Source organism: Nymphalis io, chromosome 17 (genome assembly GCF_905147045.1).
Source record: "Nymphalis io chromosome 17, ilAglIoxx1.1, whole genome shotgun sequence".
Lineage (NCBI taxonomy): Eukaryota > Metazoa > Arthropoda > Insecta > Lepidoptera > Nymphalidae > Nymphalis > Nymphalis io.
Window position 1 is genome coordinate 6,711,555 of NC_065904.1, and position 17,494 is coordinate 6,729,048.

At 30.2% G+C, this 17,494-nt stretch overlaps 6 protein-coding genes across 9 annotated transcripts; 3 read left to right on the forward strand and 3 right to left on the reverse strand.

Moving 5' to 3' along the window:
• Positions 1–1,002: 1,002 nt before the first annotated feature.
• On the forward strand, positions 1,003–2,094 carry LOC126774878 (sericin-1-like). The gene is made up of 2 exons (XM_050496527.1): positions 1,003–1,093; positions 1,395–2,094. The coding sequence occupies exons 1-2, from the start codon at positions 1,079–1,081 to the stop codon at positions 1,986–1,988; spliced, it is 609 nt and encodes a 202-aa protein (XP_050352484.1). The 5' UTR covers positions 1,003–1,078; the 3' UTR covers positions 1,989–2,094.
• A 1,369-nt stretch (positions 2,095–3,463) lies between these two features.
• LOC126774902 (uncharacterized) lies at positions 3,464–4,431 on the forward strand. Its single transcript, XM_050496560.1, has 2 exons — positions 3,464–3,563; positions 4,050–4,431. The coding sequence occupies exons 1-2, from the start codon at positions 3,552–3,554 to the stop codon at positions 4,416–4,418; spliced, it is 381 nt and encodes a 126-aa protein (XP_050352517.1). The 5' UTR covers positions 3,464–3,551; the 3' UTR covers positions 4,419–4,431.
• Positions 4,432–4,519: 88 nt separating this feature from the next.
• On the reverse strand, positions 4,520–5,615 carry LOC126774730 (uncharacterized). The gene is made up of 2 exons (XM_050496265.1): positions 5,587–5,615; positions 4,520–5,491 (listed from the first exon to the last, which is right to left on the reverse strand). Exons 1-2 carry the CDS (start codon positions 5,602–5,604, stop codon positions 4,520–4,522), a joined length of 990 nt encoding a protein of 329 aa, XP_050352222.1. The 5' UTR covers positions 5,605–5,615.
• Positions 5,616–11,740: 6,125 nt separating this feature from the next.
• Positions 11,741–12,684, reverse strand: LOC126774887 (uncharacterized). The gene is made up of 2 exons (XM_050496538.1): positions 12,596–12,684; positions 11,741–12,480 (listed from the first exon to the last, which is right to left on the reverse strand). Exons 1-2 carry the CDS (start codon positions 12,617–12,619, stop codon positions 11,971–11,973), a joined length of 534 nt encoding a protein of 177 aa, XP_050352495.1. The 5' UTR covers positions 12,620–12,684; the 3' UTR covers positions 11,741–11,970.
• Positions 12,685–12,769: 85 nt separating this feature from the next.
• LOC126774731 (uncharacterized) lies at positions 12,770–13,922 on the reverse strand. The gene is made up of 3 exons (XM_050496266.1): positions 13,901–13,922; positions 13,484–13,830; positions 12,770–13,057 (listed from the first exon to the last, which is right to left on the reverse strand). Exons 1-3 carry the CDS (start codon positions 13,920–13,922, stop codon positions 12,770–12,772), a joined length of 657 nt encoding a protein of 218 aa, XP_050352223.1.
• A 615-nt stretch (positions 13,923–14,537) lies between these two features.
• On the forward strand, positions 14,538–16,078 carry LOC126774867 (uncharacterized). 4 transcript variants are annotated; one of them, XM_050496513.1, is made up of 3 exons: positions 14,538–14,601; positions 14,789–15,492; positions 15,655–16,078. In XM_050496513.1, exons 1-3 carry the CDS (start codon positions 14,584–14,586, stop codon positions 15,665–15,667), a joined length of 735 nt encoding a protein of 244 aa, XP_050352470.1. In that variant the 5' UTR covers positions 14,538–14,583; the 3' UTR covers positions 15,668–16,078. The 4 variants fall into 4 exon arrangements, 2 of the variants coding, with proteins under 2 accessions (XP_050352470.1, XP_050352469.1); XR_007669841.1 differs by having other exon boundaries at positions 14,579–14,640; XR_007669840.1 differs by having other exon boundaries at positions 14,586–14,700.
• Positions 16,079–17,494: the final 1,416 nt, after the last annotated feature.

Here is a 17,494-nt window from a genome sequence, read left to right on the forward strand (position 1 = left end):
ACCTTACTCATATGAAATTATATTCATCATTAAAAACATTTGTCGTACAGTTAGATGACTCATGCACCACCTATTGTGCAATGATGATACAGTAGTGTAGGTGGTTGATATATAAATAAGATAATTAAAAAACCGTGTGGCCATTCGTGTGACCATGGTCATGTTGATGATTATACGTTAAATAAAAATAATTTCGGTGATAAAATAAATATATTTTCTTATTATTGTAATAATGTACATTGAAGCAACGAAGCAAATAGTAAACGCGCCACTCACACGAAGGGAGTAGCGGTGGCGGCAGCACGAAGGCATAAGAGAGCATTATGCATACAAGGCAAACAGTCGGTCTTACCCTCAAATAACGCCAATCATATAAAAAGTAAAGAGGATATCGAGAGCAGTAAGTTATGAACAAGTTAATCATTAGTTGGTATGTAAAGTTATTTTAAAGCAAACGCATAGACGAATAAGATCTTCAGGTACCATTGAAGCCCAGCGATGTAATTTACTGCATCTTATTGCCGAGTTTTTTTTTTGCACCACATAATTTCTCTTAATAAAAAGTAAGTACCAATTAATTAAATAACTATTTTTTGTTGTCTTTGTGTTCGAATAAAAGTATTTTCTTTCTCTGAATTCGAGCTTTAATGGAAGTCAAAGTTTGAATTTGATTTAAATATTACAAATTAATTAACAGATCAAAATAAAATATAAGAAGTCTCACGCCATCTTTCTAGCAATAAAAGGAAACATAAATAAATGAAGAAAATAGTATGAATGAAATACATAAGTTTATAACCGGAGGTTCTAAATTAAGTATTATGCCAAATGAATAGTCCAGTAATGCATACGACACAAAAAAAAAACAGAATTATATATCAATGATAATAATAATAAAATATAACAAGAATACAAGTTAAAATGTTAGTGCAAAAGACGGCTATTATTATATCTTAATAGGAAAAACATCATAGCTAAACAAAGTTATTCTCCTCGTGAGAATATTATTTATGGAATACATTAATTCGCATCTATATAAATGGTTTGAAATGCGACTTAGTTGTATAGCTGACCCACAATGGCTCTAGTTAAGGTAGGTTAACTTCTATTGCAAGTAATTTAGCATATATTATAATATTAATAATTTTAATTTGTATTGAAAATATGTACATAAATAAAAAATAGATATCATAATATCCTGTAACTGAACAACTTAAGCAATAAACTATTTTTATGTAATATAACTAATCAAACGAAGAATTAATTATATAAATATTGTCCACCGAATGTCATAACATTTCTCTGCCATAGCAGATGATATCCATTAAATATGTTTAATACTTATATATTATTTATGACAAAAATACTAAAATTATTTATTTCATAACTTCCAGACTTTACTTATTCTGACTGTGGCAATTACCCTCGTTGCTACAACTTTGGGGGAAAATCATAAAACAGGCTATGGCAGTAGCTCTAGTAGCATACCAGCTGGCAATACCCATGGCGGCTCTTCTGGTGGAGGTAAGGTGGCATCTGGAAAAGAAGCAGGTATAGATAGTCCAGGTGGTAACCAAGATCTTGGAAAACAGGCTAAAAGTGCCTCTGAAGGACAAGGTGGTAGCAGTTCGATTGGTCCCGGAGGGCCTGGAAGTGCTCAAGGAGGGGCGGGAAGTAGTCAAGGTGGATCTGGAAGTCATCAAGGAGGACATGAAGGTAAAAGTGGATCCAGTAGTATCAGCGGAAGTCCAGGATCTAAAGGACAAAGTGGAAGTAGTCCTGATGGACAGAGCAGTGGTCAGAAGGTACCTGGAAGTTTAAGTGAATCGGGTGGTATTGTCTCTCCCGGACTGACTGGCGCCGTTAGCCAAGTAGGAAAAAAATCTGATGGTCATGAGAGTGCAAAAGGCGGTCAAGGTGGATCTGGTGGAAGCCAAGGTGGATCTAGCGGCGGAAGCCATGGAGCAAAGTCTGGCTATGGACGTTAACAATACACAAATATGAAAACTATTGATCTTTACCAAATGATAACTAATCATTTAAATTGTACGACTTTATTTTCTCAAGATTAAATATATGTTCAACCAACAATAACTTTATTTTTACTTTATAGCAACCTCCCTCTTCTTCTTTTTCTTAATTAATATAATAAAAATGAATGCCTTTATGTTAGTCCTCTATGTTTTACTAAACCAAACATATGATTGTTATAAAACTTTGTAGAGTTTTTGCATACAACTTCGAAGGTTCTATAGACTCTTATTGTATCCGTACGAATTCGAATTCCCATATTTATAAAACAAAACTAACATGTAAGTGTGAATTTGCGAGAAAAACACAACGAACACAATATTTGATTCGTTTCGATTTAACTTTGGCGATATGATATTTGTGAAAAATAAAACAAATATTACGCAAACACCCAAGGAACTAGAAAAAAGGTATAATGTTCGGTATCATTATTTACTAATATTAAAATTTAACATTATAATGAATCAATCGAGCGACCGAAGGTTAGAAATGTTATGAAAATAATTAACTACTATCGGTGTCTTTTTTATATAGAATAGTTAGACGGACGAGCAAATGGGCTACCTGTTGGTAAATGGTCACTATTGCCCATAGACGTTGTCATTAAACGAAATGTTAACCATCACTTACATCGCCAATGCGCCACTAACCTTGGGAATTAAGATGCTATGTCCCTTGTGCCTGTAATTACACTGGCGCATTCACCCTTCAAACCGGAACACAACAACACCAAGGACTGCTGTTTTGCGGTAGAATATCTGATGAGTAGGTGGTACCTCCCCAGACCAGCTTGTACATAGCCCTATCACCAGTAAAACTTGTGCTTATATATATGTTAGCACTAATAAAGCAGTTTTGAAAATATTACCTCTGTGTAGTGATAAAAGGGAGAAAAGTTTGTATAAAAATCCTTCATTTATGAAGAAGAAGCTATGAAAATTGGTACTTCTGAATTAACAAAATCACAAGTTTTATCACATTTTTGATTTATTAGTATTGTTTTATTTATATAAAATCAATCAATCAATCAATCAAATTCAGCTGTTAGCAAAAATCTGTTATTAAATAAAATAAGAATAACCAAAAAATAAAATCATCCTACAAAAAATAAAAAGATATATATCAGCTTTCCTTCTCCCAACCATTCAACCCAATATAGCAACGTGATGGAATAAGCTCGAAGCCGTTTTTTTTTTAAGAAAAGGGAAACCCATGCCCAGCAATAGGACATTTACTGACTTTTACTTTAATAATTTTTTTACTTTTATATGAGGATTTACTTGAGTCGAGTTATTTAACTCTAAATCTTGGTTTATTATCCAAAAAATGAAGTGATAATTTTGTGTAGATCTATTTGATTTTCACATCATTTCAATAATTTGATACACACGTAAACAGACTGCCTATAAATACATAAATCAGTATTCTGAAATTACTTAAGGATTGATGTTATAAGAAGTTTGTCAAACACTATTCAGATCAGCTGATGAGCAATCGTCTTAAATATTATATAATTCAATATGGCGTCTAAAGTAAGTTTAATATAATACTATAATTTAATTACACGATATTTTAAGAATTACAAATACAAATTACTAACGTCACGTCATTTAATTAAAGCTGTTAATGTGATTTTATTATGTTAAATGAAACGTTGTTATACATTAATAGTAAAGTAATACTGTAATTATCTTTTTCGATTATTTTAATCATAAATGATTTTATATCAAATGTTCACTTGCCTGAATATTTTTATCAAGGCGAAATCTTTATCTTATTTTTGTGACCTGACAATTTAAAAATCATTTTATATTCTATAGAAAGCAAAGGATTTTTTTGTTCTGTATTTAAGTATATTTGTATAAATTTATAATAAAATATGTTTAAAAAACCATCGCCGTCATAATAAATTTGTTTGACATATAATAATAAATTAATTCAACATAATTAAATTAATCTTACTAAAAAAATACAAAATTAAAAAGTATTTATAAATAAAAAATCGTTATGTTTTACAGATTATCTTCATAATGGCAGTAATATTTGCTTTGATATGCACCATCGCTGCCTTTGGTCGTGATTTTGAAAGAGGAGGTAATGGTGGTAGACCTGGCGGTGGATTTGGCGGAGGACAAGGTGGCTTTGGAAACGGTGGTGGATTTGGCGGTGGACAAGGTGGTTTCGGAAACGGCGGTGGACAAGGTGGTTTCGGAAATGGCGGTGGACAGGGTGGTTTTAGAAATGGCGGTGGATTTGGCGGTGGACAAGGTGGTTTCGGGAACGGTAGAGGATTTGGACAAAACAATGGACGTGGTGGTGGTGGTCGAAGTGCACAAGGAGCATTTGGTGGGAATAACCAGCAGGGTGGATTTGGCCGTGGCTTTTAATGTTAATTATTAAAAAATCAACATATGTTTTGTAGATATTAAATTTTATTCTGTTTTATTATAATAAATCTAATTAGTTTAAAAGATAATTACAAAAATACTTATTTTATTGTGTCTGGTAGAACTGCTGGTAGAGGTTGATTTAAATTTAATCGTCCATTCACGAGTTGAGATAACATTTGAAGCATCATAGAACCAAAGTATAAAACAAATCGAGAACCTTTTACGAAGAAGTTTGGAGTTTCTTCCTTAACTACTGGTGGTTCTTTTACTGGCGGTGGCGGTGGTGGAGGAGGTGAAATTATAACTTCAGGAACGGGAACTGCTGATGGGGTGGGTAGTATACCGCTCAATGGTATTTTTGATATATCCGTATGTAATAAAGGTATAACCGGTAACTTACTTGGGACCAGACTTATAATTGGTTCTTTCGAATTTTGAACCACAGGCGCACTATTAAATGGTGGTACTGTACTCTCTATAGGAGTACCTAACACCACATTTTTCACAACAGGGTGAGGCTCTACTGGTGGTGGAATTTCCACGGGCTTTGGATTTATTTCTACAATCGGACCCGGTTGAGGAACAGCTTCCTCAGGTTTCGGTATCACTTCCTCAGTTATTAATACTTCACTAGAAGATTGTTTTATAATATCACCACCTTTCTCAGCCGGTGAGATAACGACTTCTGATTCCACTGGTAGAACAAATGAAAGTGATTTACCTTTTTCGACAGGCTTTATGATTGAAGTAATTATGACTTCAGGCGTCAAATTTTCTTCTTTTTTATCCAGTACTTCATTGGGTGGTATTTTGTTGAGTTCTTCATTTGGTACAACTGGTATTTCATTAGATATTGGAGATATTTCTGCCTCTGTAATCTGTCGTTTATGGATATCATGTTTCAATTCAAACTTCCCGAATGGGATTATTTTCTCCCATACAAAACTAAAATGTTTAAATGGTAATGGAATTATTTCAAAGTGAAAACTCTTTTGTATTCCTTTATTCAATTGATAATGAGGTCTGCACACTATTTCACAACACTGTATGGTTAAAATAACGATCGAAACCTAAAAACAAACAATATTTTTGTGAAATTTTAATATAAAATTTTATTATACAATTAAAAAATATTAAAATAAATTTAAAACAATTCACTGAATACCTGTATTGAAAAATTCATATTTAACTTATCGCTAGAACACTACAAGAAATATGAAATATAAAATTATTAGCAATCCTTTAAATAAACTTTGTCTTATTGTATTCAATGTGCTATCATAACGCAAAAAGATCATTAGGACCTAAAACACGCTACCATTTCTTCTTAGTAAACTGGGACAAGGAAAAATCATTGCAAAACAATTGCGAATATCTCAGGCATGCTAACATTTAATACTTAATTTTAATGTATACTAATGTTATAAGAGGAAAGATTTTCTTGTTTATAATAATTAAACCGATTTTAATAATTTTGTCACAATTAGAAGAAACTTTATCCAGAAGTAACAAAGGCTTTATTTTGTTTCACTAGTAACAAGATGAAGCCTCGGACGCAGCTAGTGAAATATAAATTAGAATCATATATCAAGTAGTTCCAATACAAAACTAAATCAAACTTTTTGATTTAGTTTACTTTTTAGCATCGTAATGACAAAAACTTTTTCTTTAAAAGTAAACTAATTACCAGCTCTTAAATGTCCCAAATTTGGGCAGACATTTCCTATTAATGAGAATGAGCATGCTATTCGGGTTAACATGTGACAGGATTTCATCCGACAGTTCCAGGTTTCCTAACGAGGTTTTCCTTCGCCGCCGAGCACGCTATGTAATTAAAACACAAATTAAGCAAATTAAAATTTGTGTTTATCAGGATTTGAACTCAATATATTGAGTTTAGATCAATGTTAAATCGATTAGACAATCTTGGCTCTCGTTTAAAAGTAGAGTACCGGAAGTTGTAAATATGACAAAACTTTAACTAGGTTAACTGTCTTAGCATATCTTTCGAATTGTGTACGTTTTTGTAATGTGTTAAAAATTTCGTTAAGGTTAATGAATAAATCAATAGAGAATTCGGACGTGAGCTGTAAACGGAAAGAAGGGTACACAATCGTTGGAAAGTAAAATTACTGGTTTCGAAAGCATGGCCAGAATGATAATATACATCCGTTGTAAAGTATTTATCATCTTCCAAAAAAGTTAACCAATTTTTTCCGTTTTTGAGTCTCTACTTTATAAAATTATTATTCTCCGAACATACTTCCAAAATTATTTAGTTGATAAGCACTAAATTTATAAACAAATACAATATAATATTTTTAACCGATTTCAATAAAATAAATATCTTTTTTTATGTATGGTAAAATTTACAATATACGTTATATTGTAAATTTATCTAAAACTTTGCTCTCTATTATATATGTTTTGGAAACAAATATCCGATAAAAATTTACACAAGATTGCCGGCGAAGAAACAAACACACCAAGAAGAAAAAAATAATATATGTTCAAACGATATGAGAACGCATCGAATAAAAACTAGGTCAATTCTTTATAACAACAACGAATTAGTTTTCAAAAACATTAATATTATTAGTGCAGAATCAATGAAATAACACAGATTATGTGAATTAAGTTAGCATGTGTTTCATAATCAATGCTAATTAAGCGCCACTCCCAAGTGCCTATCGGGTGGTAGAAAGTGGCGTGGGGTTTGCTCACGCGACAGTCGTTCGTTTAATTCAGTGAAGTCGTCTTCCTCCTCATATACCATTCGAAATGATACAGTGAAAAATACATCAATTTTATGGATATGTGAAAATTCAAACAATGTGATATTTTTTTAAGTGAATATTAAAATAATTTATACTTTAAACAATTGATGGTATATGTGAGACCCCATCTATTTATTGTGTATAGACATAATTTTACGCAATAGTACGATTTTAAGGTAAGGCAATCTGTACTACTTTTCCTAGCTTGTACAGGCTTCTTAAATAACATTATTTACAAGGAGGCAAGCACTTCAGTGGTGCTTTCATTTCGTTGTCATTTTTATATGATAAATTTGTTCATAATTCATCTAATGCTCGGCGGTAAACGAAAACACCGTGAAGAATCCTGCTTATAGCAGATGAAACCAACAAGCATTAAAGCAGCGTGGTGGATTAAACTCCAAAGCCTTGTCCTCAAAAAGGCTGAAAGGCAAATTCACAGGCTGTGGACGATATCAAATAAGATTATTTTAAGCGATGTTAGGTATTTGTGCCGGCCCGTCTGTGTGGGTACCGTTTACTGAGCGATAAACCAACTATTACTGTTGATACGTTCCAATTAGGAATGTCAATGAGCCTGAGTAATTACAGCACAAGAGTCAAAATATCTTAGATGCCATTGAGTCACTAGAATTGTGGACCAGTTTCTTAGAAAGGTCTTCAACTACTTTCTTGATATCTGATGACCACGGACATTTCAAACTTATACATTATCGTTAGATAAAAGTGAATACTTGTGGCGCTTGAGTATCTGAGTAAAGCCTCAAATAAAAATTAACATATTGAATAATAGATATAATAATGTGGTAACAAAAAAGAAAGTCTGCCTAAATTATAAATACTAAGAAAGTTTTTACGTAATATATAATAATTGTAGTTTACGAGAACATTAAATATTCGAAGGTATAATATATCAGCGCCAGTGATAATTACACAAAAATAAATCGTATGTTATTAGTATTAGTTATATATTTTTATTAGAGTTTGAATCCATTACAATACATTATATATAAGAAGAATAACTTATATGAATAACTAAGATCTTCGACCACAATAAAAAATAAAAACTTATTTAAATAAAATTAATTTTAACAAAAAAATCGACATCGTAAACTTACAACACTGAATCAGATGTTTTTAGAGTCGGTAAAAATAGTTTGTATTCGACTAAAAAATGTACAAAGTTGTTCAAAGTAATTATTTGTTCCGTACGTGATACAAATACATCGAAATATAAGATCATAACGCGACAACTGGTCTTACCACATATGTCTCTCAGTCATACTCGTAAGACATTTAATTATTATATTTCTAAGAAAATAATTCCAAGGCATTTCATCAACTTTCTTATTTTTCAAGCACTTTATAATGACATGTGCTCGCATATAATCCGTTGTAACGTAATACATGCCTACGAGTATTTGTATGAATGTATTCCAAGATTTCAATCGTTCAAAACAAATTTTCATCTACGTCGGGATTTCCGAATATGGTCATTTTACACACGTATTAAGAACTGACGGAATAGCAACAATTTCAAATATTTTTTCATGAAATAAATTGTTAGTTTTTTTTATAGAAAGTATAGTAATAATATAAGAAAGAAATATATTATATCTAAGTATTACATATATATACGTAATATAAATTACGTATACTTAAGGAAAAAAAAACAAAAAATGCTTGATTTTATGATAATTTGCACGTTTTTGATTTTATAATATATGTATAAGGAATAGCTAGCAAGTTTAGTCTCACGACAAGTAAATCACAGATAAAATATACTTTTATTCGAAAAGGGTATTTTCACACAAGCACTTTTGAATCGTCATTTTTTTATTTTAATATAAAGATACCAACGGTCGGAACGTAGATTCTACCAGAATGAACCAGCAAGAAACTTAATAGTTACTCTTTTTAACAAAAAAAAAATTACATATAATAATCATGAACAATTATATTTATACACCTGTATGAACATCAACGAGTAGTACTTGTAGTTAACAAGCTCTTCTATAATTTTTATAATCCTTTATCCTGTACAGTATAATTAGCGTTATTGACGGGTCGGTTGACGTGGTTGGTAGATACTTGCCTTTCACGCCATAGGTTGGAAGTTCGATTCCCACCCAGGACAGACATGTCTGTTTGTCCTGAGTCTGGGTGAATTGGGTAATTATCTATATAAGTATGTATTTACAAAATAAAAGTAGTATATGTAGTAAATCAGTTGTCTGGTTTCCATAGTACAAGCTTTGCTTAGTTTGGGATCAGATGAGCCGTATGTGAAAAATGTCCCAGGATATTATTTATTAAAAATATTTTAATCAATAAGAATCATAAAGTCTATATTTATTCTCTTTAGATTACTTTGCGCTTTTTCCTTTATTAAACATTTAGTTAATTTAGACGAAGAGCATATTTTTTTTTATGCTTGTATAAGCTAACTAACAAAGGGCTACATGAAAAGTCGTAAATAGTCACCATACCCCATAAATATAAGCATCTCTTATATCACCAATGTGCCACCAATTCTGGAACTAAGATGTCCCTTATGCCTGTAGTTATACTTATGACTTACTCTTCAAAGTAGAAAAACAGCAATACAAAGTATTGCCATTTGGTGGTAGAATATGTGATAAGTGGATGTTACCTACACAGATGGGCCACCAAGTAAACAACATTATATTAAATCAATTACCTCTTAGCTAACCTCTTAGCTTATTCTTGCTAGAATAAAATTGCAACCTTAACCTAGCTAACTAGGTCAGATAATTCACTTAGTCAAGATTATTTAATTCAATCATTAATTTTACACGTTTATTTACAAAGAAAATATCTAAAAGCCAACATCGACGTATCTAAGAAAATTTTGGTTTTGTATAAATAATAGGATACATATTAAATCAATTGAAAAAACTTACAATTAAAGATAATAAATGTACATTGTTTCAGAAACATGACACCTGAAAAAGTAATTTTAATAACAACGACCTTCACTTTGTTAATCACTGTCTGCTCTTGTAATGCATTTACCAGTATTATCCAAGGATTTTTTGGTACCGAGACCGGGGCAAGAAGTATGGCAGATGCGATCACAAAATTCTTGGATTACTTATTCCCAAAAGAAGACAGAGAAACGAGAATTTTGAAGGAACTGTTTGGATTCTTTGCTGACGATGAAATTCCGGGACTGGAAGGGTCATTGGACGCGCTAGATTTCCTGTCAGAATGAAAGTAAATTAATTACTTCACAATACATGCGACATAAAGAAATCGATGTAATACAAGAACCGCTCTTGTGTTACCGTGATGTTTGAAAATATATTAAATAGCTGATCGGTTGTGATATTAATCAGTAATTATATTTAATAACTGTATTTATTTTAATAACTGTACTTTTTAAGGGATTTTAGGAAAATTGAGATGAAACATCTGAAAATTCCATGCTTCATTAGGACGAGGTGGCCCTTATTTTTTGACTTGTACTAAAATATGAAAATTTTGTTGTATAGAATTAACTAAGATAACTGTTTATTTCATTATGAAAATATCATAATCGGATATTACAGTACAACTCAAATTCCGTGTTTAAAGTAGATGTGTTTGAATATATTGCTTAAAATCTATTTTGATTAAAACAATTGAAACCTTGAGCCTTGAGCCTTGAAATTCAAAACAAGCGATTAAAAATATATATATTTAAATATTTAATGTAGGTTACATTCGAGGTTATTAGTTTACTTTCATTGACTGCAGACGACTGTACAGAAACATTATAAAGTTATTCAAACAACGTTTTGAACAACCATAAATGATTTTATGAAATGAGGTTACAAGTAGCCATTGAAAACAAATATATTGTCACAAATACTGGGTTACCTATTTCATATACGTCGGCGACGGCTTAGATTGCTGAGAAGTAAACCTTATTTGTAGAGAAATAAATTAAAATTTCAAATCTACTTCATTTGACGTAATAAAATTTGCTGTCATTGATACGTTTTATACACATATGAGTTTGGAAAATAAAGTAAAAACAAAAAGTTTGTATATGCTTATTCTACCACAGCGCTCCAATGCAAAATATATATACCAGAACGTTATCTGACATAATAATGCAAGTTACCTCAAGACGTTTCACCGCCGAGTACGAATTATAAACACAAATTATGCACATAAAAAATAATAGTTCCTGACTAGATTTGAACTCACAATTTTTAGTTATTTAAGATTCAGCTTTAAGTATTCTAACTGGGCTATCTCGACTTAAGCCGGAAATCATGAATGATGTAATTTTTGGACATTACATAATTCTGAACGTCGGCTTAAAAAAAGTTACATATTATGTCTTTCTTGTCTTTAAGTTATTTAAATAATTATAAGTATATTAAAGATTTAAAATAATAATTACATTGTTGTTTTATTTGACTCTTATCTTTTTAATTTAAGTTATTCTTAGTTTGTTATGCACGATGATGTTGGTGCACAAATGACTCATACTCACTTTTAATGTTTTAGTGAAATTTTATTTGTATATATTTGTTTACATTAATTATTATTATCATATCACGTTTCCCAAAGCTGAACTATATATAATAGTATTTATATATAAAATAATAATAAAAATTTTGTTAGGTCTAATAAATCGTAACATTTTATTCGAAAACTAAATAGCAATTATTTTATGTTTTGAGTTTGCCTCCTAAATATTATAGGCGCTTAATAAATTATACAGACATTTTTGATTTGATTTGACTAAATATTTAAGGTTATATTTGTCTACAAACAATGCGCTCCTTTATTTCAACACAACGGGTGGTTAGTTTTGGCATATCTGTACTAAGTAAAATTAGTTTTTGAATTTTATCTTCTTTACTTGGCACATCCAATTCGTTTAGGTTTTTGTCATTGTCTTCTGGCATCGCATAGTCCCAAACTGGTGGTCTTCGAGAATTTAAAAACGGCGGTTCGTTGTAACCACATTCTAGCCTCCCTTTCCTTATACGACAGCCATTTTGTAATACTATATCTTCATCTCCATTTTCTGGGCCACCTACATTTCTATTATATCCGCATAAGACTCTATCGCCTACTGCTCTACATAATTTTCCATCAAAGTTATAAGGACAACACCGTTTTCTTTTTTTTTCCTTCTTCAGTTTTTCTGTACTTTCTAAATTACTGAGTTTTTGTCCAGGTTGTTCAGTGTGTTTTTCAATACCATCCTTATCACCACAATCGTAAGCATTAATTATAGAAGATGTTACCGCTATCCAAATCTGTAATAATAAGTTTTGACAGGATTACATTTTTTTAAAGCCATGTCTAATCTTTATTAGCACTCTAAGAAATGCAAAACGCAATCTAATTATATTAAAAAACACTTATTCTAACCATAGTCAATAGTAAATACACCATAGCTTAAACATCTCTCTTATCACAAATAACGTAATAGAATATTTTTAATTAACTTTTAGACTCGCTTACTACAGTGATATTCAAATTATGAAATATTGAAAGAATACCATTTGCTTTTATTTGAATTTTTGTATTGGGTGAAATAAATAATCACAAAGAATCTATTTTTGCCCTCAGATCAGACTTAAGCTGTTTAAATTTAGACTGTTTCACAATTGACTGGTGTTTCGATTTCTGATCCTTATAATAATTCAACATTTGATTTATGTTTTCTTTATTCAACATTTTCTTGCCATTTTTTATGTCACGCTGTAATTCCGTTAGTGAAATTTTCCCTTTTTTGTAATCTTCAATCATATTTCCTAGCATCTTATGTTTTGAATTAGTCAGTGAAAATGGTTTTTTTAAATCGTGGCTATTCATGTTTTTTAATAAATCTAAATTTCTGAAGTTTTTAAATTTTGAATCTATTTTTTTATTTTTAATATTTTTGAAAATACTATTCTTTTTTTTCGTCGATTCATATTGAATCAATAACTTATTGAGATCTTGACTCTTCATATTATTTACATCCTTTAACTGTTTATTGGTTAACTCAGTAAATGAGTAAGTACCTTTTTTATTATCATCCATCATATTTCGAAATATACTTTTTGATGCAGTCAAGATATTTCTCTTCAAGTTTTCGTAACTATTACACAATGCACTTTTATTTTCATATTTTTTGTGTGCGGGTTTTTTAAACCTACTCTTTTCTTCTTTATTTAAAAATAATTGAGAATCTTTTAATACATCAAGAGATAAATTTCGTTCTTTGAAATCGTAGACAAATGATTTCACTCTGTTTCCCAATGATCGATGTACAAAATATTTATCAATTGCATCAATAAATGCATTTTTCATTGGAATGCTTTTTGTTGATTTCTTCAGTTTATTTCTAAAAAGTATAATTAGTGTAGGCTTCTTTTCAGCAAAATTTTCCGAATCTTTATCAAGAGCCTCTTGACTTTTATTTAGTTTCAGATTATCCCGGACACTTCCCAAATTTATACCAGCAACTTCAAAGTCATCTAACTGTGGATCTGGTGTACCAAAAACTTTCTTTTTGATACATCGTTTAATTCTTCTACATAACCATTTGCGAATTATACGTGAACATTTTTGACAACACGTTAATTTTTTCTTTGTTCTTACATTTACTAGTTTTACTCCTGAAAAATATAAAAGTAATACGAATGAAAATTGCATAAATTAAAAAAAAAATGTTTTTTTTACACTTACTTTTTTTTGGACGTTTAAACATATTAGGACACTAGAGGATTATTCATAATTTACATATTTTTAGTTTGCGTTATATGTAAAAATTAAAAAATATTTCGTATTTTCATTTTCATTAAAAAAATATTTCATTTCGTATTTTTGTGATACGGATCAATCATTTTGTGCAGTTATACGCCAAAAACACAATGAAGCAAAGTTACTATTATGTTTATTTTAGTAATGGGAGGTATTAGCGCTAATTAGCGCAAAATTTTATGCCAATGTCTCGTATGTTGGAGAATACCTAATAACCTTACTCTGAAACAGGGTCTGGAAAATAGCTTGTACAACCATAATCATTATTTTATGACAAGAATGTCATTCAAATCAAAAAAAAAGTATAGATAAAAAATATCGCATATACGTATATAAGTTATTTTATAAGTTTTTTCTTACTTTAAAACACTAAATTTATTAATAGACACAGTTTTACTTTTATCATAACATGAAATCTTTCTAGCGATTTTTTTCATCATTAATAAGAATAAACGCTTTAAGGGCTATCTAGTTACATAAAATTTTCTTCTTGTTTCGGCGCTTATGTAAGCAAATGCAAAGATATTTGTAACTGACTGTACTTAAATTATTAGTCACAGCAATCAAATCAATTTTTATGAATTACTTCAACGTTTTATGAACGTACAATGTCAATATTCTTATCAGTAAGTGCTGTTGCTTGACATTCTGGGAATTATTAGAAAGTAATTTTTATTTATGCCCATGATACCGAAAGCCTATAAAAACTTATAACTAAACAAATAGTAATGTTCCTCTTGGAAACTAAAAATATTAAATAATTAAAAAAATAACACTCAAAATTGCTATACAATTTTTTTAAACTTTTTTCAGGTTTGTTTTTTATTAAGTGCGGCCGTTATCGAATCTGCTCCAAAACTTGGACATGTTTTGTTTGATCCATTATCGTATGAAGCTAAACTCACAAGACGCTCAAAAGAAACATATGATAGTCAAGACGATTGGCTAGAGGAAAGCCTCCGAATGCCAGCGAAGACAGATAAAACGACAAAGAAACCTTGCCTGGGTTATGATTACGACGAAACTCTATGCAAAACAGTCGACGATAGAGTTATTTGTGGTTACAATAAAAATAAAGGCAACATTAGCGATGTTATTGCTGACTTAGGAAATGGATGTAGAATTCGTGGTGGTAGACTAGAGTGTGGATATTTAGTAGGACCATTCGATAATCCTAGACGACCACCAGCTAGAGATACAGTAAATAATGGTGCCGATAATTCCTTAAGCCTTCGTTATAGGCTGTCGAGATCATCAATATCAACCACTACACAATTTACGAGTACTGTCAAAAAAAATAAAGATACATTAAATGTGACGACATCAAAAGAAACAAAAAATCCAAAATTTATTACCGAAAATATAACAAATTCAATTATTTTGAACACAAAAATTTTACCGGTTATTACCTCAACTGTTAAAACGAGTTTGATAAATAATTACACTGTTAAAACTGCGCCGCTAACTAACTTATCGTCCATATCAAGAAGACAATATAATGCTACAAAGTTAAGAAGGTATTGTGTCGAAAAGAATGACAGTATTTTTTGTTATTTTATTAAACAGTGACTAATGTTCATAAATATTTCTCCATTTTTCTTACAATTCGAAGTTTAAGTTGCTTACAAATCAAAATCACAACTGAGTCTACGAAATAAATGTAAAACATATTGTTTCAGGTTACTTTATTAAGTAAAACTTCTTTACGCTGGCTTACAACTTCATATTATATAATTACCTATTTTATAGCTTAAAAAAATATGATATGAAAAACATCTGCTGAATTAAAGCTGAAGAAACAGTACAAAAAAATCTCTTGTATATTTTTTTGATCATTGAATAGAAAGGTCTATAATATTATATGCAATTCTTGTACATTGGTATACTTGGTATCTCGGAAACGTCACAAACGATTTCAAACGGTCAAATTTTATATTTAGATAAGGCGTTTTATGTTTATCTATAATTACGTTTCGTAAAACGCAATTTTTCACAGAAAAAATATAACTAATTATTATTAGAGCCATGCGAAGCTGGGTCGCCCAAGTACTTGACACATTAAATCGACAAATTAATAAAAAAAGTGCGAAGAAAATATTTTGTCTTCACATATATCTTATTGATGAAAATATTTCTTATTCATACATAAGGAAAAATATTTATGATTAAAAAAATCTTTGAAAGGTTATTTATTTACGTTAGAATCCTTCCGTACAAATACATTAAGTACGCATTACAACTATATGAAATAGCTTAAATTTTATCTGAAATTTCCTTAATGGGTATAACTACATAACTGAAACTGCGGTTATAAAATTTTAGTTCTTTGTCCCTTGGCTATGTCCCAAGCAATCGTGTTTAATAAGGGATAAATATTATAAGCTACGTTACCTACGTGCTTAAGAATTTCTTTAATTTTCTTTAAATTAAATCAAAAATTCTAGCTCCTTGGAAAAAATGTTTAGACTTCAGAAATTGTTAATTTACATCTTTTATGGTCCATAATTTAACACACATGAATCTATAATCGTCTTACGGTGAGTTTCAACTTCGTTCTTCTAAAGAACTTTACAGATTTCATTTAATTTTCAGCTTTATTTTGATGAAATTAATATTTTGTTTTTAAGTAACAAATCTCATTATTATATTAAGTAATCTTAATTACCCACTTAACCTTGAAAACAAGATTACAATTAATATTAACAAATATTATGTTTACGCAGTATGAAACAGTAGACTCAATTAAATTAAAGTGGTTTTATTGTTTACAACGAGAACAAAAATCATACACAAAACAGGTTTCAAATCTCAAATATTTTCAACGTTTTTATGAAACATTTATTTAAGTCGGTTTTCACAAATCACACTGCATCTTAACTGCTTAAGATCTAATATAATGAAAATAAAAATTTATAGCATTGGAGGTAGCTAGCAAAACGCGTCACAGATGTTAGTATCTCGCTGTTACTAATTATACTAATTTGTAACGTATCGTAAGTTCCCGATTCTATTGCGATCTAACTTCCGTTTAAGCATTTTCCTATTTAACACAACATAATCATTGCGTTAATAAAATAGGAATGTTGTTAAACAGCAACGATTATGTTTCAAAAATTTGTAAGCGGAATTGGTCCCCAGTAATGGACACGCTTTACAAGCATATCTAAAACGGACCTTCAATTAACGATCACCGAAAAAACTCGGCCGTCTTTAAAATTTTGTTTTTAGTATAAAATTTCGAGCAACAGCGTATACATAATTTGTTTACGGTAAATATAAACGAAAAAACGGTAAATACTAACGAAGGACGTTTGGTTTCAAAGCTAATACATTTCTTAATTGCTTCGTTTTTTATTCGTTGACTTTATATTGTTGTTCGTGAATATATAATTATAACGTACGTTAAAAAAATTAGCATTTTCTTTACAAATATCTTGATAATATTATGAGTATAATAAATGTGGAACATAACTATTTGATTTAATAAATATAGAACCTTATCTATCACGTCATATATTA

Excerpts from the sequence above, each read along its gene's own strand:
- LOC126774887 (XM_050496538.1), bottom strand. The coding sequence starts at position 12,619 with ATGGTGTATTTACTATTGACTATG. Across the intron at positions 12,481-12,595 it reads TGTATTTACTATTGACTATG|ATTTGGATAGCGGTAACATC; the intron begins GTTAGAATAAGT and ends TTATTATTACAG.
- LOC126774731 (XM_050496266.1), bottom strand. The coding sequence starts at position 13,922 with ATGTTTAAACGTCCAAAAAAAA. Across the intron at positions 13,831-13,900 it reads GTTTAAACGTCCAAAAAAAA|GAGTAAAACTAGTAAATGTA; the intron begins GTAAGTGTAAAA and ends TATATTTTTCAG. Across the intron at positions 13,058-13,483 it reads ATGCAATTGATAAATATTTT|GATTTATTAAAAAACATGAA; the intron begins GTACATCGATCA and ends TTCAGAAATTTA.